The sequence below is a fragment of the Capra hircus genome, chromosome 1 (genome assembly GCF_001704415.2).
Source record: "Capra hircus breed San Clemente chromosome 1, ASM170441v1, whole genome shotgun sequence".
Classification (NCBI taxonomy): Eukaryota; Metazoa; Chordata; class Mammalia; order Artiodactyla; family Bovidae; genus Capra; species Capra hircus.
This window is the reverse complement of record NC_030808.1, coordinates 115811385-115835752: the sequence shown is the minus strand read 5'-3', so window position 1 is coordinate 115835752 and position 24368 is coordinate 115811385. Positions and strand designations below refer to the sequence as shown.

Below are 24368 nucleotides of genomic sequence, written 5' to 3'. Positions count from 1 at the left end.
GTGGAGGGAGTCGTGAAGGAGGAGAAGTTTCCAAACATCAGGAAACCCTTTCACCAGCAGGTTTACGGGGAGTTTTGGAATCTCAGGGGGCAACAAAACCAGGAGGGGAAAAGTAAAAAGAAAGAAACCCCACAGTATATGTGCCTTAACCACAACTCCCTGGAGAGAAATAGCCCAGACACTTGCGACCATTACCAGTGAGTGGGGGAGGCACAGGTTGCATGCTTAGGGTAAGGACTGGGCCTGAATGCCCTGAGGACAATCTGAAGGGGCTAAGGTGAAATAGCAACCCAAACTGTGGGATAGCCAGAGAGAGAGGGGGAAAAAATGAGAGAACTTTCTCCTGAAAAGCTCTATCCTAAGACATTGCTTGGCCGGCTCACCGAGCAAAGGATTGAGTGAACACCAAAGGAGAGCTAGCTGGCTGTTGACCGGCCCCTCCCCCCACCGGAGGCTGAGAGGCAGAAGGGCCACACCCGGAGCTGGAAGGCAAGAGGCAGTCTCGGCCCCAGAGACAGAATCCTCCACCAAACCGTGAGCAGGATCCAGTTGCTAACCAAGTCTTCCTGGGATCCTGGATGGTTGACATCTGCCAGGAGGGTGGCAGCCTGAGATCAGCTCCCCAGAGGAGACACACGGCACACCTGAGATAGCGCTTTTGTGGTGCACCCAGGAAACCGAGTGGCTGGGACCGGGTAGGTGATTAAGACTCACTGCCCACCTGGGACAGTGAGCTCGCCAAGCACCTGGTTGCCTGAGCTCCTCAGACCTGGGAAGGGCACAAAATGCAGGCCCAACCGTGTCTGTGCCTTTGTGGAGTACCCAAGACCCTGAACCTGAGCATCTTAGACATGGAAAGTGCATGCAACCCAGGGCCCACTTTGGACAGTTCCCCTTCAGAGCAACCTGGAGCCTGAGCAGTGTAGACTGGGAAAGCACACACGCCGTGAGCTGGGGCAAACCCAGTGTGCTATATACTGTGAGCACTCCCTACACACACCAGTGATATTTGTTTGCAGTGTTCCTCTGCCCCCTTGTGTCAGGGTGGAAATTAGACACTGAAGAGACTTGCAAGCAGAAGAAGCCAAAATAAAGAAGAGGGAACCACGCTGAAAGTGACAGGTGCAACAGATTAAAACCCTGTAGTTACCATTAACTAAGCATTGGAAGGGGCCTATAGACCTTGAGGAAAAGTATAAGCTGGAACAAGGAACTATCTGAAACTGAACTGACCCCACAGTGCCCTCAACAGCTCCAGAGAAATTCCTAGATACATTTTGACTATTATCATTTTTTAATTCTTTAAGTTCTTTATTACTCCTTAAATTTTCATTTTTATAACCTACTATTACCTTGCAAAAAAAGCCACTTTTTAAAGCAAATTTCACATATATATTTCTTATAATTTTTGTGATTGATTTTATTTTGTATTTTTAATATTGTATTTTTTACAGTCTAACCTCTACTGTAGATTTTTAATCTTTGCTTTTTTGTATTTGTTATCAATTTTGCACCTTTAAGAATCTAATCTTCAGTACCCATTTTTACATAGGGGTGTGATTACTGGCTTGATTGCTCTCTCCCCTTTTGACTCTCCCTTTTCTCTCATAGGTCACCTCTATCTCCTCCCTCCCCCTTATCTTGTCTGCTTAACTTTTTGAATCTCTCTGGGTGTTCCAGGCTGTGGAGAACAGTTAGGGAAGTAATTACTGGCTAGATTGGTCTCTCCCCTTTGACTGACCCCCGTCTCCTCCTAGTCACCTCTATCTCCCTCCTCTTCTCTTCTCCATGTAACTCTGTGAACCTCTGGGTGTTCCTCACTGTGGAGAATCTTTTCACCATTAACCTAGATGTTTTATCATTGGTGCTGTATGTATGGAGATGTCTTGAGGCTACTGTAAGAATAAGACTGAAAGCCAGAGGCAGGAGGCTTAAAGCCAAAACTTGAGAACACCAGAGAACTCCTGACTCCAAGTAACATTAATTGACAAGAGCTCATCCAAAGCCTCCATACCTACCCTGAAACCAAGCTCCACCCAAGAGTCAACAAGTTCCAGAGCAAGACATACCATGCTAATTCTCTAGCAATGCAAGAACATAGCCCTGAGCATCAAAGTACAGGCTATCCAAAGTGAAACCAAACCCACAGACACCTCAGAACTCACCACTGGACACTTCATTGCACTCCAGAGAAAAGAGATCCAGACCCACTCACCAGAACACTGACACAAGCTTCCCTAACCAAGAAACCCTGACAAGCCACTAGTCCAACTCCACCGACATGGAGCAACCTCCACAATAAAGAGGAACCACAAACTTCTAGCACACAGAAAGGCCACCCCAAACAGAACAATTGAAACAAAATGAAAAGGCAAAGAAATATTCAGCAGGTAAAGGAACATGATAAATGCCCACCAAACCAAACCAAAGAGGAGGAGATAGGGAGTCTACCTGAAAAAGAATTCAAAATAATGTTAGTAAAGATGATCCAAAATCTTGAAAACAAAACGGAATCACAGATATATAGCCTAGAGACAAGGATTGAGAAGATGCAAGAAATGTTTAACAAGGACCTAGAAGAAATAAAAAAGAGTCAATCAATAATGAATAATGCAATAACTGAGATCTAAAGCACTGGAAGGAATCAACAGTAGAATAACAGAGGCAGAAGATAGGATAAGTGAGGTGGAAGATAGAATGGTGGAAATAAATAAAGCAGAGAGGAAAAAAGAAAAAAAAATTAAAAGAAATGAGGACAATCTCAGAGATCTCTGGGACAATGTTAAATGCCCCAACATTTGAATCATAGGAGTCCCAGAAGAAGAAGACAAAAAGAAAGGCCAAACTTCCCTAAAATGGGGAAGGAAATAATCACCCAAGTCCAAGAAACCCAGAAGGTCCCAAACAGGATAAACCCAAGGCAAAACACCCTAAAACACATATTAATCAAGCTAACAAAGCTCAAGCACAAACAGCAAATATTAAAAGCAGCAAGAGAAAAGCAGCAAATAACACATAAGGGGATTCCCATAAAGATAACAGCTGATCTTTCAATAGAAACTCTTCAGGCCAGAAGGGAACAGCAGGACATACTTACGGCAATGAAACAGAAAAACCTACAACCCTGATTACTATACCCAGCAAGGATCTCATTTGAATATGAAGGAGAAATCAAAAGCTTTACAGACAAGCAAAAGCTGAGAGAATTCAGCACTACCAAACCAGCTCTCCAACAAATGCTAAAGGGTCTTCTCTAGACAGGAAACACAGAAAGGGTTTATAAATTCAAACCCAATACAACAAAGTAAATGGCAACAGAATCATACTTATCAATAATTACCTTAAATGTAAATGGGTTGAATGCCCCAACCAAAAGACAAAGACTGGCTGAATGAATACAAAAACGAGACCCCTATATATGCTGTCTACAAGAGACCCACCTCAAAAACAAGGGACACATACAGACTGAAAGTCAAGGGCTGGAAAAAGATATTTCATGCAAATGGAGACCAAAAGAAAGCAAAAGCAGCAATACTCATATCAGATAAAATAGATTTTGAAATAAAGGTCGTGAAAAGAGACAAAGAAGGACACTACATAATGATCAAAGGATCAATCCAAGAAGAAGATATAACAATTATAAATACATATGCACCCAATATAGGAGCACCACAATATGTAAGGCAAATGCTGACAAGTATGATAGGGGAAATTAACAGTAACACAATAATAGTGGGATTATTATAATACCTAACTCACACCTATGGATAGATCAAATAAACAGAAAATTAACAAGGAAACACAAACTTTAATTGATGCAATGGACCAGTTAGACCCAATTAATATTTATAGGACATTTTATCCCCAAACAATGAATTTCACCTTTCTCTCACACAGAACATTCTCCAGGATAGATCACATCCTGGGCCATAAATGTAGCCTTGGTAAATTTAAAAAAATAGAAATCATTTCAAGAATCTTTTCTGATCAAAATGCAGTAAGGTTAGATGTCAACCACAGGAAAAAACTATTAAAAATACAAACATATGGAGGCTAAACAACACGCTTCTGAATAACCAACAAATCACAGAAGAAATTAAAAAAATAAAAATATGCATAGAAACAAATGAAAATGAAAACACGACAACCCTTTTCATGTTTCCTGTCTAGAGAATATCCTTTAGCATTTGTTGGAGAGCTGGTTTGGTGGTGCTGAATTCTATTAGCTTTTGCTTGTCTGTAAAGCTTTTGTTTTCTTCTTCATATTCAAATGAGATCCTTGCTGGGTATAGTAATCTGGGCTATAGGTTATTTTCTTTCATTACTTTAAGTAAGTCCTGCCTTTCCCTCTTGGCCTGAAGAGTTTCTATTGAAAGATCAGCTATTATCCTTATGGGAATCCCCTTGTGTGTTATTTGTTGTTTTCCCCTTGCTGCTTTTAATATTTGTGCTTTGTGTTTGATCTTTGTTAATTTGATTAGTATGTGTCTTGGGGTGTTTTGCCTTGGGTTTATCTTATTTGGGACTCTCTGGGTTTCTTGGACTTGGGTGACTATTTCCTTCCCCACTTTAAGGAAGTTTTCAACTATTATCTCCTCAAGTATTTTCTCATGGTCTTTCTTTTTGACTTCTTCTGGGACTCCTATGATTCGAATGTTGGGGGATTTAACATTGTCCCAGAGATCTCTGAGATTGTCCTCATTTCTTTCAATTCATTTTTGTTTTATCCTCTCTGATTCATCTATTTCTACCATTCTCTTTTACCTCACTAATCCTATTTTCTGCCTCCGTTATTCTATTTGTTTCCTCCAGAGTGTTTTTGATCTCATTTATTGCATGATTCATTATTGATTGATTCTTTTTTATTTCTTCTAGGTCCTTGTTAAACCTTTATTGCATCTTCTCAATCCTTGTCTCTAGGCTATTTATCTGTGATTCCATTTTGTTTTTGAGATTTTGGATCATTTTCACTATCATTATTCAGAATTTTTATCAGGTAGATTCCCTATCTCTTCCTCTTTTGTTTGGTTTGGTAGGCATTGATCCTGTTCCTTTACCTGCTGGATATTCCTCTGTCTCTTCATTTTGTTTATATTGCTGTGTTTGGGGTGGCCTTTCTGTATTCTGGCAGTTTGCGGAATTTCCTCACTGTGGGTGGGGTTGTATGGGTGGCTTGTCAAGGTTTCCTGGTTAGGGAAGCTTGTGTTGGTGTTCTGGTGGGTGGAGCTGATTTCTTCTCTCTGGAGTGCAATGAAGTGTCCAGTAATGAGTTATGAGATGTCAGTAGGTTTGGAGTGACTTTGAGCAGCCTGCATATTGAAGCTCAGGCCTGTGTTCCTGTGTTGCTGGAGAATTTGCATGGTATGTCTTTCTCTGGAACTTGTTGGCCCTTGGGTGGTGCTTGGTTTCAGTGTAGGTATGGAGGCGTTTGATGAGCTCCTGTCAATTAATGTTCCCTGTAGTCAGGAGTTCTCTGGTGTTCTCAGGATTTGGACTTAAGGCTCCTGCTTCTGGTTTTCAGTCTTATTTTTACAGTAGCCTCAAGACTTCTCCATCTACACAGTGCCATTGATAAAACATCTAGGTTAAAGATGAAAAGTTTCTCCACAGTGAGGGATACCCAGAGAGGTTCTCAGAGTTACATGGAGAAGAGAAGAGGGAGGAGGGAGATAAAGGTGACCCAGCTGAGATGAGGTGGAATCAAAAGAGGAGGGAGCAAGCTAGCCAGTAATCACTTCCTTATGTGCAACTCCACAGTCTGGACCACTCAGAGATGTTCACAAAGTTATACAGAGAAGAGAAGAGGGAGGAAGGAGACAGAGGTGGCCAGGAGGATAAAGGGGAGAATCAAAAGAAGAGAGACAGATCCAGCCAGTAATCAGTTCCCTAAGTGTTCTCCACCGTCTGGAACACACAAAGAGATTCACAGAGTTAGATAGAGAAGAGAAGGGGGAGGGAGGAGATAGAAGCAACCTGGTGGAGAAAAACGAGAGCCCAAAGGGGGAGAGAGCAGTCAAGCCAGTAATCTTGCTCCCAAGTAAAAATGGATACTGAAGATTGGGTTCTTGAAGGTACAAAATTGATAACAAATACCAAAAAGCAAAGATTAAAAATCTAGAGTAGAGGTTGGATTTTAAAAAATACAATACTAAAGGAAAAAAGTCACAAAAATTATAAAATATATATATATATGAAGTTTGCTTTAAAAAATAGGGTCTCTTTTTTTTTGCAAATTAATAGCAGGTTATAAAAATTAAAATTAAAGGAGTAATAGAGGACTTAAATTTTTTAATTAAAAAAAAGAATGATAGTAAAAATAGTAAAAATATATCTAGGACTTTCTCTGGTGTTATTATAGGCAGTGTGGGGTCAGTTCATTTTTGGATAGTTCCTTGATCCGGCTTATATTTCTCAAGATCTATAGGCCCCTTCCTATGTATTCAGTACTAACTGCAGGGTTTTAATCTACTGCACCTGTCACTTCCAAGGAGGTCCCTCTGTTTTAGCTTCTTCTGTTTGCTGGTCTCTTCAGGGTCTAATTTCCTCCCTGATACAAGGGGGCGGTGGTGGACACTTTTTTATGCTCACTTGTTCAGTTGAGCTGTGGGGAGGAAGGGGACACTGCAAACGAATAACACTGGCGTCTGTTCGCAGTGTCTTGGCCACACGGGGTTTGCATCCGCTCATGGTGTGTGTGCTTTCCCTGTCTACACTGCTTAGGCTTTAGGTTGCTCTGCCGGGAACTGTCTGAGGCCGGCCCTGGGTTGCATGCACTTTCCACGTCTAAGCCGCTCAGGTTCAGGTCCTTGAGTAGTCCTCAGAGGCACAGATTCGGTTGCGCCTGTGTTTTGTGCCCTTCCCAGGTCCAAGCAGCTCAGTGACCAGGTGTTTGGCGAGCCCAGTCGCTGCGACTTATCGCCTCCCCCATCCCTGCCGCTCGGTTTTCTGTGTGTACTGGCGCACCTTCTCAGGGGGATGTTGACCGTCCAGAATCCCAAGGAGTCTTAGTTGGCAATGAAGCCTGCTTGCAGTTTGGTAGATAATGCCTCTCTGGGGCCGTGATTGTCCCCTTCCAGCTCTGGCTGCCTGTCACCAAAGGGGGATGGTCTCCAGCCGGCTAGCTCTGCTCAGTCCTTTGTTTTGTGAGTGGGCCTGATGGTTACTTCAGTTCAGTTCAGTCGCTCAGTCATGTCCGACTCTTTGCGACTCCATGAATTGCAGCATGCCAGGCTTCCCTGTCCATCACCAACTCCCAGAGTTCACTAAGACTCATGTCCATCGAGTCAGTGATGGTTACTTAGGTTAGGGCTTTTTGCGGAGCTCTAGTCAGTCCTTTGTTCGGTGAGCCAGCCTGGCGGTGTCTTAGGTTAGGGCTTTTCATGTGGTAGCTATCCCACAGTCTGGTTTGCTAGCCCAAGTTAGTTCCCTCATATTGCCCTTGGGGCATTCAGGCCCAGTCCTTACTCTAAGCAACGCAGCCTGCTCCTCCCTGCCCAGCCCCCACTTGCTAGTGGTGGATGCAGGCATCTGCACTGCTTCTCCACTGGGGGAGTTACTGTTGGGCACATAATCTGAGGGTTTTGATTATTTATTTTTCCTCCTGATTACATTGCCCTCTGTGGTTCCAAGGCTCACCACAGACTAGGAAGTGAGAGTGTTTCCTGGTGTTTGGAAACTTCTCTCTTTTTTAAGACTCCCTTCCTGGGATAGAGCTCTGTCCCTACATCTTTTGTCTCTCTTTTTGTCTTTTATATTTTTTCCTACCTCCTTTTGAAGACAATGGGCTGCTTTTATGGTTGCCTGATGTCCTCTGCTGGCATTCAGAAATTGTTTTATGGAATTTACTCAGTGTTCAAATGTTCTTTTGTGGGGGAGAAAGTGATCTCCCCGTCCTATTCCTCTGCCATCTTAGGACCATCTGTCTTTTTGAATTAGAGTTTTTTTCTTTTCCAGATGTATTCCCAGGAGTGGGATTTCTGGATCATATGGTATCTCTATTTTTAGTTTTTTAAGGAACCTCCATGGGGCTTCCCTGATGGCCCAGTGGTAAAGAATCTGCCTGCCAATGCCTGGGTAAGGAAGATACTCTGGAGAAGGTAATGGTAACCCACTCCAGTATTTCTGCCTGAGAAATCCCATGGGCAGAGAAGCCTGGAAGGCTACAGTTCATGGGGTTGCAAGAGAGTCAGCTACTACTTAGCTATTAAAACAACAGCAACAACAAAGGAACCTCCATACTATTTTCCATAGTGGTTGCACCAATTTACATTCCCACCCAAACAGTGTAGAAGGATTTCTTTTTCTCCACACACCTTGTAGCATTTATTATCTGTAGACTTTTTGGTGATGTATGCTAAGCTTTCCAAGTTCATTACCTAATTTAACTCAAACAATACCATGAAAGAGAAGTGTTAGCACAGCTGTACTTTTGATGAAGTAATTATGTCAAGAATCTTTATTATGGTCATATAGCTAGTAATTACATAACTCATCAGTAAAATACTCAAAATAAAATTATAATGAAAGACTTTTGTTTCAGACACCAAACACATTCATTAGTGGAATAACAGGTAATGAAGGTTTTATTTGGTTCTCTAGGTCTTGGGTCCTGATTTTCCTTAGAACTCAAGTTCCCTATTTTCCTAACACAGTTGGGCAGGTCACAAGGTGACGTTTGTAAGGAGCTCATCTTTCTGGAAATGATTCTTTCTGGTTGCTGATGTTAATATTCTTTCATCATATTGCTTCTGAATTCATCTGCACAGATTTACATTAAAAAACTCATTTCCAAATTTGAATATTATATTAAAAATAGAACTTACAGATGAAGAATTAAATTTTCATATATCTCTTTTCACTGAACAGGATTAAATAGCATTAAACTTATAGCTAACTACGAATTTCTGTTAACTGTGAAATATTACAGATGTTTTATTCTGATTTTTTAAATTAAATTTTGTTCACAATATACTCAAAACAAGTCAAAAAGAGGTTTTTGTTTTGCTTAAAATATTATATTAATTATAATATAATACTTAAAGTATCATATTAATATTAGTTTCAGTTGCACAAAATTGTGATTTAATACTTGTATACAGTGGTGATCATTGATGATCATTGTGAAATGATCACAATAGTTTCAGTTTGGGTCTGTCACCTTGCAAAGTTAATGCAATATTATTGACAGTATTTCCCATGCTTCACTGCATTCCATAACTTGTTTATTTTATAACTGCAAGGGAAACAAAAGCAAAAATCTACAAATGGAACTGCATCAAACTAAAATTCTGTATATTGAAGGAAACCATTGAATATAAGAGGATAGAAATAAAATATTTGATAAGGGATTAATATACAAAGTATATTAAGAACCCACACAACTCAATAACAAAAAAACACAAGCAATCTGATTTTAAAATGGGCAAAGAATCTGAATAGACCCTTTTAAGCATTTTATATTTAAGAAATTTTAAATTTGTTTCTTCCAAAACTATGTTCTTCTTCTTCTTCTTCTTCTTTTTTAACAATAGGATCTTCTAGAAAAACACTTAGAAACAAATTAAGGGACACTCATGCTACTTTATGTGGTTAGGAAACAAAAGGTTGCCCAAGCTTAAGGATGTCTTTTTTTCTTGTTGTCCAAACTTCCTTTGACAAACTTAGGGAAGACTTTCAAAACTTTATTTGTGCAATAACATGTTCTTAAAAACATTTTACTCCTTAGAAGAAAAGTTATGACCAACCTAGACAGCATATTAAAAAGCAGAGACATTACTTTGCCAACAAAGGTCCATCTAGTCAAGGCTATGGTTTTTCCAGTGGTCATGTATGGATGTGAGAGTTGGACTATAAAGAAAGCTGAGTGCTGAAGAATTGATGCTTTTGAACTGTGGTGTTGGAGGAGTCTTGTGAGTCCCTTGGACTGCAAGGAGATCCAACCAGTCCATCCTGAAGGGGATCAGTCCTGGGTGTTCATTGGAAGGATGTTGAAGCTGAAACTGCAATATTTTGGCCACCTGATGTGAAGAGCTGACTCATTTGAAAAGACCCTGATGCTGGGAAAGATTGAGGGCAGGAGGAGAAGGGGACGACAGAGGATGAGATGGCTGGATGGCATCACCGACTCGATGGACATGAGTTTGAGTGAACTCCAGGAATTGGTGATGGACAGGGAGGCCTGGTGTGCTGCGGTTCATGGGGTTGCAAAGAGTCAGACACAACTGAGCAACTGAACTGAACTGAACTGAAAAACATTTGACTTATACCTTTATACCACTTCTCATTTTTGATCACTTATCAAGATTTTTGCCTCCTGATAGGTCTAAGTTAGACCTATTTAAGTAAGGGTGTTTCCACAGAGGCAAGTCAGTATAAAGTAGTTATTCTTAACATGAGAGAAGGGACTGTGTCAGAACTAGTTAAGAAATTGAAGTAAAAAAATCTTTATGGTCCTCCCCATCCCTACCCTCTTGCCTTCACCGTTAAAATTTGATGCCCTACTCAAGAGATAACTTGAACTTCTCAGTTAAATATAATCCCCACTGTGAATTATCACTGATAATAGAATCCTATATCCTTTAACTATGTTGAGGCTGAATGAGGATAGAAAACCACTGAAGTTAAAGAAAGAGAAGGAATTTTGTAGCCAAACATATTATGTAGTTTTATACCATGATTCTTATTAGGAGAGTCAAGCACTAGGAATCATGACTATTTAACAGACCTCTTGTTAACTACCTGACCTTGACTAAAGTCCTTATTCCTCCTTGATGGTCACTTTCCTTATTAGCAAAAATAATACATAACTCAGAGCAGTTGTAAAAATTGAATGAGAAAACTGTTGTAAAGCCCAATACACAGAACCTGGCACGCTGATATGTATTCTTCAAGTGTTACTTTGATTTGTCTGGGTCTTAAAAAGTCATTTAATTATGACTACTACTCTTCTCAAGTGAATATACACATACAGAAAAGTTTTTAAAAGAGAAGTTTATTACAAGACAAGAAAACCAGCTAGTTTTCTGGGGGGAAAATGCCAAAGTCAAAGTTTTTAAGTACTAGAAAGGAAGGGAATAATGTTTCATGGAGGTAATGGTGAAGTGAAAGTGTTAGTCGCTCAGTCGTGTCCAGCTCTTTGTGATCCTATGGACTGTGACCCACCAGGCTCTTCTGTCCATAGGATTCTCCAGGCAAGATTACTGGAGTGGATTGACATTACCTTCTCCAGGGGATCTTTCCAACCCAAGAATCGAACCTGGGTCTCTGGCATTGCAGGCAGATTCTTTAGCATTTGAGCCATAATGGTAATTAATGATTAATTATAGTTACTTATAGCTTACAGGGTAGGACAAATGGGTCCACAGATCTTGGTTAAACATGTCTCATGTTCTTTGATCTGGAAAAAACTGCAGTTATGTTCAATAAGAATCTGACTTAGCAAGATTATTAAGGTCATGGTTCTTTCAGAGGATTAGCAGTACATTTGTGAAATGCAGCATTTAGCAAATAATACTGCAAGTTGAAAATTTTCATTTTGCATCACCCTTCCCCTGCAGGAATTCCTTTAGCAATGCAGAAGGATGTGCAATTTATAGACAGTAAATACACACACACACACATATACACACATGTGCACACACTCATATGCTTACACATAAATTTCAACTAATAAAGATAATGCAATTAATCAGTAGCAAATAAAATACAATCAGCTACAGTTGTATATTAACTGAAATAGAACCTGATGTATGAAAGAATAAATAATTACATATCAGACTAAGAAATTTCCCAAAAAACTGGATTTACTACATCTCCTTCAGTGCTCTTTATTTTAAAAGAATTTCAGCTGAAGGTGTTACGTCCTCTATCTTACCAGCCTATCACCCTTTGTCAAACATGTGGCTTAATGCATGTAAATCATTACAATTTGCACATTATTGTCCAGTTTGTATGTTTATCTTGCTTTATAAAATATTCTGAAAACTTTTGAAGGCATTTCTTTAACCCAACTCCCCTCTTCAAAGGAGAGTGTTGACTTGAACATATTCCCCACCCCCCCCCCCCCATAGATACAAGCTCTTTGGAACCAGAAAACAAGTATTTTTATCTTCGTATTGTCAGCACCTACCACCATGTAGATCACATAGAAGACAGCTGTATTGATGTTGGCTGCTACAATAAGATTTGGATGGGCTTGTTTGAAATTACCAGCACAGAAATGGAAAAGAAAACTGATCATGAGCAAGTCAAAGAATCAATGAGCAGTGTGTTAATTAATTATGTTTGAGGCCACACTTAGATTTTCCCCCTAGGATTTCTATATGAATTGTAGAAAAACAAAATCATCACAGGAAGATTTCTATGAACAAAAAAATTGAATTATTTAATTTGCTAATTCTCATGAGTGTTTTGTTTTGCTTTATTTGAACTGTTTTTAAAATTAATTTATTTTAATTGCAAGTTAATTGCTTTACAATATTGTGGTGGTTTTTCCCATACATCTATATGAATCAGTCATGAGGGCACATGTGTTCCACCATCCAAAACTCTCCCCCCCACCTGCCTCTCTGCCCCATCCCTCTGGGTTGTTGCAGAGCACCAGCTTTGAGTGCCCTGCTTCATGCATTGAACTTGCGCTGGTCATCTATTTGACATATGGTAATATACATACTTCAGTGTTAGTCTCTCATATTGTCTCACCTTCACCTTCTCCCACAGAGTCCAAAAATCTGTACTTTACATCTGTGTCTCTTTTGCTGTCTTGCATGTTGGGTCATTGTTACCATCTTTCTAAATTCCATATATATGTGTTAATATACTGTACTGATGTTTCTCTTTCTGGCTTCCTTTACTCTGTGATAATAGGCTCCAGTTTCATCCACCTCATTAGAACTGACTCAAATGTGTTCTTTTTTGTACCTGAGTAATATTCTATCATGTATATGCACTGCAACTTCCTTATTCATTCATCTGCCAATGGACATCTAGGTTGCTTCCATGTCCTAGCTATTGTAAACAGTGCTGTGATGAACATTGGGGTACACGTGTCTCTTTCAGTTCTGGTTTCCGCAGTGTGTATGCCCTGCAGTGGGATTGCTGGGTCGTATGGCAGTTCTGGAGAAGACTCTTGAGAGTCACTTGGACTGCAAGGAGATCCAACCAGTCCATCCAAAAGGAGACCAGTCCTGAGTATTCACTGGAAGGACTGATGCTGAGGCGGAAACTCCAATACTTTGGCCACCTCATGCAAAGACTTGACTCACTGGAAAAGACCCTGATGCTGGGAGGGATTGGGGGCAGGAGGAGAAGGGGACGACAGAGGATGAGATGGCTGGATGGCATCACCGACTCAATACACATGAGTTTGAGTGAACTCTGGGAGTTGGTGATGGACAGGGAGGCCTGTCCATCGAGTGCTGCATTCATGGGGTCACAAAGAGTCAGACATGACTGAGTGACTGAACTGAATTGATGGCAGTTCTATTTCCAGTTTTTTAAGGAATCTCCATACTGGTCTCCACAGTGGTTGTACTAGTTTGCATTCCCACCAACAGTGTAGAGGGTTCCCTTTTCTCCACACCCTCTCTAGCATTTATTATTTGTAGACTTTTTAACGGCAGCCATTCTAACCAGTGTGAGATGGTACCTCATTATGGTTTTGATTTTCATTTCTCTGATAATAAGTAATGTTGAGCAATTTTTTATGTGTTTATTAGCCATCTGTATGTTTTCTTTGGAGAAATGTCTGTTTAGTTCTTTGGCCCAATTTTTGATTGGGTCATTTATATTTCTGGAATTGAGCTACATGAGCTGCTTGCATATTTTTGAGATTAATTCTTTGACAGTTTCTTCATTTGCTATTATTTTCTCCCATTCTGAAGGCTGCCTTTTTACCTTGTTTACAGTTTCCTTCGTTGTGCAAAAACTTTTAAGTTTAATTAGGTCCTATTTGTTTATTTTTGTTTTTATTTCCATTACTCTGGGAAGTGGGTCATCGTGGTCTTGCTGTGATTTATGTCAGATAGTTTCTGCCTATGTTTTCCTCTAGAAGTTTTACAGTTTCTGGTCTTACATTTAGATCTTTAATCTATTTTGAGTTTATTTTTGTGTATGCTGTTAGAAAGTATTCTAGTTTCATTCTTTTACAAGTGGTTGACCAGTTTTCCCAGCACCACTTTTTAACTATAATCTTTTGTCAAGGTAGGCAGTAGACAGACTTGATATGTTGTCAAGTAATTGTAGTGTTGGTTATACTTTAGGCTTGATGCCCCCTATATCAATATCCTCTCAGTTTTCCCAAAGTAAAGCTGTGCCCCAGATGAAACTGAGTATGGAAAGAGAAGCTAGTGTTAGTACCTTCCCAGTGCCAAGTTAGAAGAGACAGATATAGGTAGGTAAAGAGGGATGCAAGTTGTGAAAGTTCAAGAAATTGTTCACATAACATTAAACAGTGACACTACATGGACATAACTAGCTCCTATGGATTTCCACTTCTTCTTAGTTTCCAGAGAGTCAAGGATAAAGACCTCAACGCCTGCAGATTTAGGTTAAAATAATAGCTTTGGAAATGATGGCTAAAATGATAAATGATGTGACCTTGGGAAAGAAAGTCTCTCATAGTATTAGTTCTTACATACCAGTGTTGATATGAGCACACAGTGGTATATTTAAAATGATATTAAGTCATATAGTACTTTAAGCTTAGCATGAAATTTACTTGCTTCTCAAGAAAATTCTTAATGGAGTTTGAGGGCCTGAACCCTTGGATCACTTAGCAGTCCAAACTACCTGCATTTTGTGATACTACCATTTTAAAAGATAGTTTCCAGGTCTTATGGATCGTAATTACTTCTCTCTGGGAGTGACACACATGACTTTCTTTTCAGTCCATTTGGCCAGCAATTCTTTCATAATTTCACTTCACTATAAGAGAAAAGATGTAAAAATCACAGAGGCACATGGATATTCAGTGAAGAGTAAACATCTCTGACATTGCTACTGGCTTTTAAATTTTTTATTATTTTATTTACTTATTTGGCTGCATCCAGTCCTATCTGCAGCAAGTGGCATCTTCATTGCATCATGTGAATTCTTTCATTGCAGCTCACAGACTACTTGTAGCACATGGGTTTAGTTGTCTCATGGCTTATGGGATCTTACTTCCTTAGCCAGGGATTGAACCTGTGTCACCTGCATTGCGAGGCAGATTGTTAACCAGTAGACCACCCAAGGAAGACCTGCTACTTGTTTTTGTATGACCTACTTATTTGCTTATCTGCAATCTGAGATGAATTAAACACCGGGACAAGTGAGGTATTAATGGGTACTCCTGGAGGCAAGCCAGGACAAAGTGAAACCAGAGCAGTCCACCATGAGTACACATTAATAAGAAGGTGAAAAAGGAGAGTGAAAAGCTGGCTTAAAACTCAACATCCAAAAAACTACGAACATTGCATCTGGTCTTATCACTTCATGGCAAATAGATGGGGAAACAATGGAAACAGTGAGAGACTTTCTTTTCTTGGGCTCCAAAATCACTGCAGATGGTGACTGCAGCCATGAAGTCAAAAGACGCTTGCTCCTTGGAAGAAAAGCTATGAGAAACCTAGACAGAATATTAAAGAGCAGAGGCTTTACTTTGCAAACAAAGGTCCATCTAGTCAAAGCTATGGTTTTTCCAGTAGTCATGTATGGATATGAGAGTTGGACTATAAAGAAAGCTGAGGGCCGAAGAATTGATGCTTTTGAACTGTGGTGTTGGAGAAAACTCTTGAGGGTCCCTTGGACTGCAAGGAGATCAAACCAGTCAATCATAAAGGAAATCAATCCTGAGTATTCACTGAAAGAACTGATGCTGAAGCTGAAGCTCCAATACTTTGGCCACTTGATGCAAAGAGCTGACTCATTAGAAAAGACCCTGATGCTGGGAAAGATTGAAGGCAGGAGGAGAAAGGGATAACAGAGGATGATATGGTTGGATGGCAGCACCAACTCAATGGACATAAGTTTGAGCAAGCTCTGGGTGATGGGGACAGACAGGGAATCCTGGCCTGCTGCAGTCCATGGGGTCACAAAGAGACGAACACAACTGAGTGACTGAACAACAACAATGATGTTAAAGTTTGTTTTAGTATATTGCCTGGGATACAGAGTAAATTCTCAAAAACTGTTAGCTATCTCTATGATTTTATAATCAAGGGGAAAAAAACAAAGCCAGAACACAGACCTTTGTAAGAAGAACTTTCTCTGTGTTCTAATTTTGCTTGCTCAGTCATGTCCGACTCTTTGCAACCCCATGGACTGTAGCCTGCCAGGCTCTTCTATCCATGGAATTTTCCAAGCCAGAATATTGGAGTGGGTAGCTGTTCCCTTCTCCACAGGATCTTCCCAACCCAGAGATTGAACCCAGGTCTCTCACATTGCAGACTGATTCTTTACTGTCTGAACCACCAGCAAAGCTCCTAATTTTGCTAAAAGATCTCAAATCCAGGGGATTCCATGATGAATGAATACATGTAAACAGAAAACTGCAAAACTGGTATGAAGATTTAAAGTGCTGAAAATATTTTTCCTGTTTCCTTTCCTTTTTTAAAAAATCTGAATTGTGCCCTATACTGAAGTTGTTTGAATATAAGTTTTTATGTTGCATCAGAAAAAATTGTATAGCTTTAACCTATTTAGCATTTTTCACTAATAATTTTATTTGTCTCAAGACAGTAAAAGTAACATAAGATACAAGTGACCATATCTATCATACTTTGTAAAAGCTCTCAATAGTTAAAACATATTTTTTCTCCCCCACTCTGTGATTTGTTATTTGAAGCATACACTGGGTTTCTTGTATTTCCTGTGGCCTTTTCTCTAATGGTTAAAGTACTCTGCAACTAGTGATTGAGGAACAAATGTTTGTTTACTGATTGCCTAGCAACATTATAAGGCTGCTGTACTTGACAGAACCTGCAGATAATATGAGTATGGGTTTCAGAGTTCTTTGTATTTTTTTCTGAGTTAATTACTTCCCAACAGCTTGCAGAATGACAATCGGACCAATGGAATTTGTGTCTAAGAAGTTAGATAACACTTTTTAGTAAGTCCAAAAGCTGTTAGGAAATTTCAACATTCAAATATTTCAGCTGCCAAGAAGAACGTGCTGTTGGAAAACATCATGGGAAGAAAGGCGATTTTGCTTCTGATTGTGGGAGTCCTTGGGGCATATTATGTTTACACACCTCTCCCGGATAATATTGAGGAGCCGTGGAAATTAATGTGTGTAACAACGTGTTTGAAAACTATGACACATTTGGTAAGTATAAACTTTTATTGACTCTAAATGTTTAGAAGTTTAATCAGGAGAAAATAATTATCTTTATTATTTTTTAAATAATTTCTGCTGTTTTGGAAATTTTACTCAAAGTTTGCTTGGTGGTTTTAAAACCTTTTAAATATTTTATCTATTGCTTAATGCAGAGCCGGAACAGACTGAATATGGAGGGAGTAGTCAAGGAGTTTCCATTTTAAATACTAGAAGACAAAATAGACTGGCTAAGAAAGACAAAAAGTCTTATCGTGAGTTTCATGGCATGACTGCTGCCAGAATGAAGCCTTTTGAACTTCAGAAATGGTGGAATTGAGCAACACTGTGATTAGTTACATAATTTGATACAGTAACCTTGTATTCAGATGTGCAAATCCTTTCTTACCGAAATACCTGTGAACAAGTCAGCTGGTAAAGACCCAGGGGAAAGGTTTCCAGTTGAAGGGTTTAGTTGCTGAAGGATAGGATCCCGCATGGCTGGCTCACTACCTACTGTTCATGGGTGGTCCTCAAAGACTTGTGGTTCTTTTCTAATGAGTCTAATTACTTGGAAATAAAGCCATATAGTTTGCTCCTTTAACTGTGTAGTGAATTGCCTCCCTGCAGCAAAAACAAAACAAAAACAATTCATAGACAGTCTGGGTATTAAACCCTTGGCTCAACATCTCTTGTATATATTTTTTTAGTTCCAGCACTTTTCTGGAGCTTAATGTAGCTCTGAATATGTGTGAATCTTGTCTTATTTTTATTTTCTTATTAGTGATTTGACCATTTTTAGTAATTTTATAGTACATGTTATTGGGTTTGGGTCAGTTTTGGTGGAATATAGCTTCAAGTCATTTTTTTTGTAAAGTTATTCTTGGTTGATTTTGATTGATCATTTTGATTTCTTCTATTATTTGGATTAATTATGTGTGTGTGTGTATACATTTATGTACACATGTAGTCTGTGTTTGTCTTTGGAAAAAATGTCATTTTCTCTATAACACTTAATCTTCTGCAATTTTCTTTTGTTTGTTTTTCTCATTTCTATCATATATAACAGTTTGCTTGAGTTTCTTATAACTCAGTGTTTATTTCTGAAATTATTTTGTCTTTTTTCTTATTCCTTTTCTGATTTCTACCAGTACCATTTTTCAGTCACCTCTTCCTTTCAATTAGAGATCACCTCCAAATATCTTCTTATATCTTCCTTAAAGATTTGTACTTCTGCTTTGTGACCTTTTTTCTTATATTATTTGTTCTGAAGCATTGTGTAATTTATTTCACCTACCTTGTATCAATTATTTTTAAACTTGTTTTCTTCATATGTTGGAGGCTATTATAATTTTTCTTATAGTACATAGTACCTTGCATGAGTTTTTGTTTTTTCATGAATGTTATTCACATACCTTTTGTATTATTTCTATTTGGATGAGATAGCTTTTCTTTGACAAACTTAAAAGAATGTACTGGAGAATGGTGGAAGAGTCAAGACTTTTTTCCTTAAAGTATTTTTGCTTTAGAGCTCCTAACACTATGTATATATAAATTTATAAATTTCTAATAAAAGACAATGGATATTTACTCCAAGAATGAAAGAGATTCACCATGATTAAAGACTGAAACATAATGAGGCTTGATTACTGGGACAAGTTGCTATACTAAAAAATTGCCCAGAAGTAACTGTTATCTTTTTAATTATTTATCTGTTCTTTTTTCCCTTGCATTGTTTGGTTTCACATAGAAGGGAAAAAAATGTAGATTTACCATAAAACTCCCACTCTTTTCTTTTTTTTCTTCAGGAAAATATTTAATTTGCTTAGTATATCAGATTACCATATAATATGGTATCTTATCAAAACCTCTAAAAAGCCCATCACTCACTTCACTTCATGTTAAAGAAAGTAACCAGGTTTTTTTCAATCATTTTCCTCATCCCAAAAAGAAAAAAAACAAAACTTTTGCTTGAATTTAATGCCACCTGATACTACTTTGTTCTTTACCAATCAACTTAAGCATAAGTTAAAGAATGGTAATTCTAATTTTTAATAATCCAATGATGAAGATAAATGAAAATCATTGAATACAATCAACTATCAACTAGTTGGTGATACAGCATTATCTCCTGAAATAGGAATTGCAAATATAGTTTACTAAAATGCCAACTCTGATAGATTGCTCAGCGTTACTCTGAAAGGTAATATGAGACTATAAAATGACTCTGAGGTTGCATTTAGTCTTGATAAGAAATAACATGGCAATCAAATAACATTTTCAGACCTATACCCGGTTTGGAATTATAGACATCTGTGAAAGCATTTTCTACCCTTACACCAGATTGTAAGGTTTTACTTATTTGCTTTGGGACACTTTGAAACTTCCTAGGTTTAAGGCTATTTTAAAATTTGTTAATTTTATTACCTTCTATTCTTTTTTTCTCCATTTGTCACTGACTCTTGCAGCCCTTTTTACTTCTTTTTGCTGCTATGGCCTTCTCAAAGATATCACTGGGTGACCTCCAAAGGATGAACATTTTGAAACCCAATACTCATTTGAGTTTCCAAATTGCTGAGTAACCACACTTAACCTGCAGAACTTTGACTAGGTGCAGCCAATGGTATAGGCACTGTTTTCTCAACAGAAATTCAGTTTTATATATATATTTAGGTGATAGATCCTTGTATGATTGATTAAGATGTGTAAAACATTTTGTCCTTACACTGAGGGATATAAATTCTTGCATTAGTGAGAATTTTCCCTCTCTATCATTTAATATTTCAAATTTACATAAAAAATTGCTCCCAGAGTATAGAGTCAGTATAAAGAAAAAAAGATAATCTGAGAAGGTATGTCCATAAGCTACTGCTCTAGTGTCTTCATACTTCACCAAATAGAGTCAAAGAAACTAAGACTCTTGTTATTCAATTCAGACTCCAGGGACACTGGGCTATATTTGTAACACAGTGGTGACTTCTTAGTCTTTTGTTATGTATTTATTAATGTTACACCTCCTAGTAAACTCTAAAACATTGTGAAAATACAAAGTCACCTATAATTTTTTTATACTTAGTACTTTCTTACACAGCACATGACGACTACTCTGTTGTTCAGTCTCATGTCATGTCTGACTCTTTGCAACCCCATGGACTGCAGCACGCAGACTCCTCCATCCTCCACTATCTCACAGAGTTTGCTCAAATTCATGTCCATTAAGTCAGTGATGCTATGTAACCATCTCATCCTTTGCTGCCCCCTTCTCATTTTGCCTTCAGTCTTTCCCAGCATTGAGGTCTTTTCCAGTGAGTCGGCTCTTCGAATCAAGTGGCCAATGTATTGGAGCTTCAGCTTTCAGCATCAGTCATTCTAATGAATATTCAAGGTTGATTTCCTATTTTCGTATAAATACTCATCTTTAACTTGTATAACATATACTATTCTCCTGCTGCTGCTGCTAAGTCTCTTCAGTCGTGTCCAACTCTGTGCAACCCCATAGACGGAAGCCCGCCGGGCTCCCCTGTCCCTGGGATTCTCCAGGCGAGAACACTGGAGTGGGTTGCCATTTCCTTCTCCAATGCATGAAAGTGAAAAGTGAAAGTGAAGTTGCTCAGCCGTGTTCAACCCTCAGTGATCCCATGGACTTGCAGCCCACCAACCAGGCTCCTCCGTCCATGGGAGTTTCCAGGCAAGAGTACTGGAGTGGTGTGCCATTGCCTTCTCCATACCATTCTCCTATCATTTAAAAATATTTACTTGAAACTAAATAATCTTATTCTTTGCAGATAAAATACTTGAGTCTAGTGATTTATGTTTTGAAAGAGACCTTGTATTTTCTGCACTTTGATTGAAAGCCAGAAAGTGAAAGTGAAGTCGCTCAGTCGTGTCCGACTCTTTGCAACTCTGTGGGCTGTGGCCCACCAGGCTCCTCCGTCCAGGGGTTCTCCAGGCAAGAATACTGGCGTGAGCTGCCATTTCCTTCTCTAAGGGATCTTCCCAAACCAGGGATCGAACCCAGGTCTCCTGCATTGCAGGCAGACGCTTTAACCTCTGGGCAACCAGGGAAGCCGCAGGACTCTTTGTGACCCCATGGACTACATGTAGCCTACCAGGCTCCCCTGTCCATGAGATTTTCCAGGCAGTAGTACTGGAGTGGATTGCCATTTCCTTCTCCAGGGTATCTTCCCGACCCAGGAATTGAACCCGGGTCTCCTGCATTGTAGACAGATGCTTGAAAGCCAGAGGGCCAGCTAAATTAACATAAATTATTTTCTTGGGAAAAATGTGGACACTTTATGTCATAGGTCATAGGAGTTTTAAATTGGTTAACATTAAGTAAATAAATGCTTGTGACCTAACTATCACCTTTCTATGTTAACATTTAAAATAATTAAAAATTGTTTCCACATTGAAAAGTAAAGGGGATGGAAAATGGTCCACTGGAAGTAAGAGTCTCTACACCTTGCATACAGCAAGGAGGAGCAGATAGGGGATACCATGGTGTTGGGGCAAGGTCAGTGTGTGTGGAGCTGTTGGTGTGTAGAAAGGGTGACCAGAATGTGGAGAAGACCTAGAATATCCTTATAGCTACAGAAGAGTTGATCTTTTAAGCTTATCAGGCACTGACTAAGCCTTTGTACTTCACTCTCACCTGCATGAAGTTCTACTCCTCTGGCTGCAGTTGTGACATTAAGGCAGCACTTTTTGTGAGTCTGTCTTCTGACATCTCTTGAGCACAGCTGCTAGGCAATATTAAGCCCAGCAGCTTAACAGGAGGGATATTTGTGTGCTACTTAAACCAAGTGTAGCATGAGTGGGCAGGGAAATGCAGGAGGCCATGGGAACCACCACCATTCTTCTGGACCCTGGGCAGGGCCCAAGGTGCCCTCAGAGTTTGGTTCCTGCCCAGTCTCTCTGTCCAGTCTCTCACACCCATGAAAGTTCTGTGAATACTAAGGGATCCTTAAACACTGTATCCACTGTCACACTGTCTGTTCAATGGGCATTTCATAATTGTGGCCACTATGGGACAACATATTATCTGGTCAGGAGTGACATCTGGCTTTAGGGATCAGACCCAGGCTTGAGTTCCACGTATAGCACTTATTGTATGACTAGTCATAAATATGTCTCTTAACTTCTCCCACCTCAACATATTCAACTGAAAAATCTGGGAATATGTTACTGTTTACCACGTTTTTGGTAAGAATTGAATTGGTACACAAATGGAAAGCGTAATACTTGGCAAAGATTAAAAACAACTGTAAGTGTAGTTATTTATATATATATATCTCCTTTCTTCTGATGCTAGCAATGCAACTTCTTTTTTATATAATTTTATTTATTTTTGGCTGTGCTGGGTCTTCATGGGTGCATGGGCTTTTCTCTAGTTGTGTCGAGTGGGAGCTACTCTTTAGTTGCAGTATCTGGGCTTCCCATTGCAATGGCCTCTTATTGCAACCAGGCTGTAGGGTGCTTGGGCTTCAGTAGTTGTGGCTCCTGGACTCTAGAGCACAGGTTCAGTAGTTTGGTGCATGAGTTTAGTTGTTCTACAGCATGTGGGATCTTCCCTGAGCCCCCTGTCTCCTGCATTGGCAGGTGGATTCTTTACCACTGAGCCACTAGGGAAGCCATCAGTATAACTTAAAAGGATAACATTTTCTCCTAATTCTGTAAGGGGTCATGATAACTTACTACACCCTTCATATATGCTTATTTGGACTATGTATCCTTGGTAAGGTTTATGTAAAATATCAGTATGTCATTTTGATGCATGATCCTTTGCTCAAAAATGTATATGACTGTGTGTTTGACTTCTAGTCAGCAGAACAGTTCTCAGACCTTTCTGAGATTCTGTCTCCTGGGTTATAATCCTCAATTTAGCTTGAATAAAAAGCCTAGTTTTTCTTCTTAACTGATGGTTAATTGAGTTTTCATTGACATAAATAGAGATATGAATATTGAGACACAACTGAATACAGATTTGGACATGGATTAGATATGGGTATAAATGCCTAACTCAGTATAAATATAGGTAGTACATTATATGACTTCCCTGGTGGCTCAGTGGTAAAAAAAAAAAAATCTGCCTGCAATGCAGGAGACCCAGTTTCGATCCTTGGGTTGGGAGATCCTCTGGAGGAGGATATGGTAACCCACTCCAGTATTCTTGCCTGGAAAATCCCCATGGACAGGGGAGTCTGGTGGGCTATAGTCCATCAGGGTTTCAAAGAGTTGGACATGACTAAATGACTAAGCAACAGCATCACATTATATATAAGTGAATATATATTAAAAGCTGTTTGTATCTTTTTATCTGTCTACCTACCTATATATCATCAATCTATTTATTAATTACATGCCAACTTTTACCATTTCTTTTGACTATAACTAACCTCTTAACTTCAGGAATATCTAGTTAAAACTCCTGAGTACAATGTCTGTACAATTCATAATACTACTTATTTTTGATCAAATTAATCAGAGACATGAGACTAAATAATGTAGAATAATAACTGGAAATGACCTTTCAATACATTACTTAGAAAATTATAATAGAGTATGGTCAGCTTAACTCCCAGGTTATGTTTCACAATGCCCACTGTTTAAAATTAAATTACTGTTTTAAGTACAGACAGTTCCTGATTCATGATGGTTTGACTTATGATTTTTTGACTTTATGATGGTGCAAAAGTTATACACATTCAGTAGAAACTGTACTTCACATTTTGATTTTGATCTTTTCCCCAGGCATGAGATATGTGGGCGATTCCCTGTCATGATGCTGGACACCAATAGGGAGCCATAGCTCCCAGTTAACCCTTTGATCGCACGTGTAAACAACCTACGTGCTTACACCACTCTCTCCTCCTACAACCAATGTGTTCTTCACTTTCAGGACAGTATTCAGTAAATTACACAATTTCAGTATTTTATTGTAAAATAAATTTTGCATTAGATGGTTATGCCCTACTGTAGGCTGAGCAGATGTTTAGTAGGTTGTGTGTGTTTAGTTGCTCATTCATGTCTGACTCTTTTTTGTGACCTCATGGACTGTAACCCACCAGGTTTTTCTTTC

At 39.1% G+C, this 24368-nt stretch overlaps 1 protein-coding gene across 2 annotated transcripts in view; it reads left to right on the top strand.

Moving 5' to 3' along the window:
- Nucleotides 5232-24368, top strand: part of LOC102189713 (arylacetamide deacetylase) — a 34716-nt gene continuing 15579 nt past the window's right edge. Inside the window, exons 1-2 of one of the 2 annotated variants that reach the window (XM_018048912.1) lie at nt 5232-5361; nt 17133-17302. In XM_018048912.1, coding sequence (XP_017904401.1) covers nt 17165-17302 — 138 coding nt within the window. In that variant the 5' untranslated portion in view covers nt 5232-5361; nt 17133-17164. The remainder of the gene's footprint in view (nt 5362-17132; nt 17303-24368) is intronic. The other variant, XM_018048919.1, reaches the window with a different exon arrangement.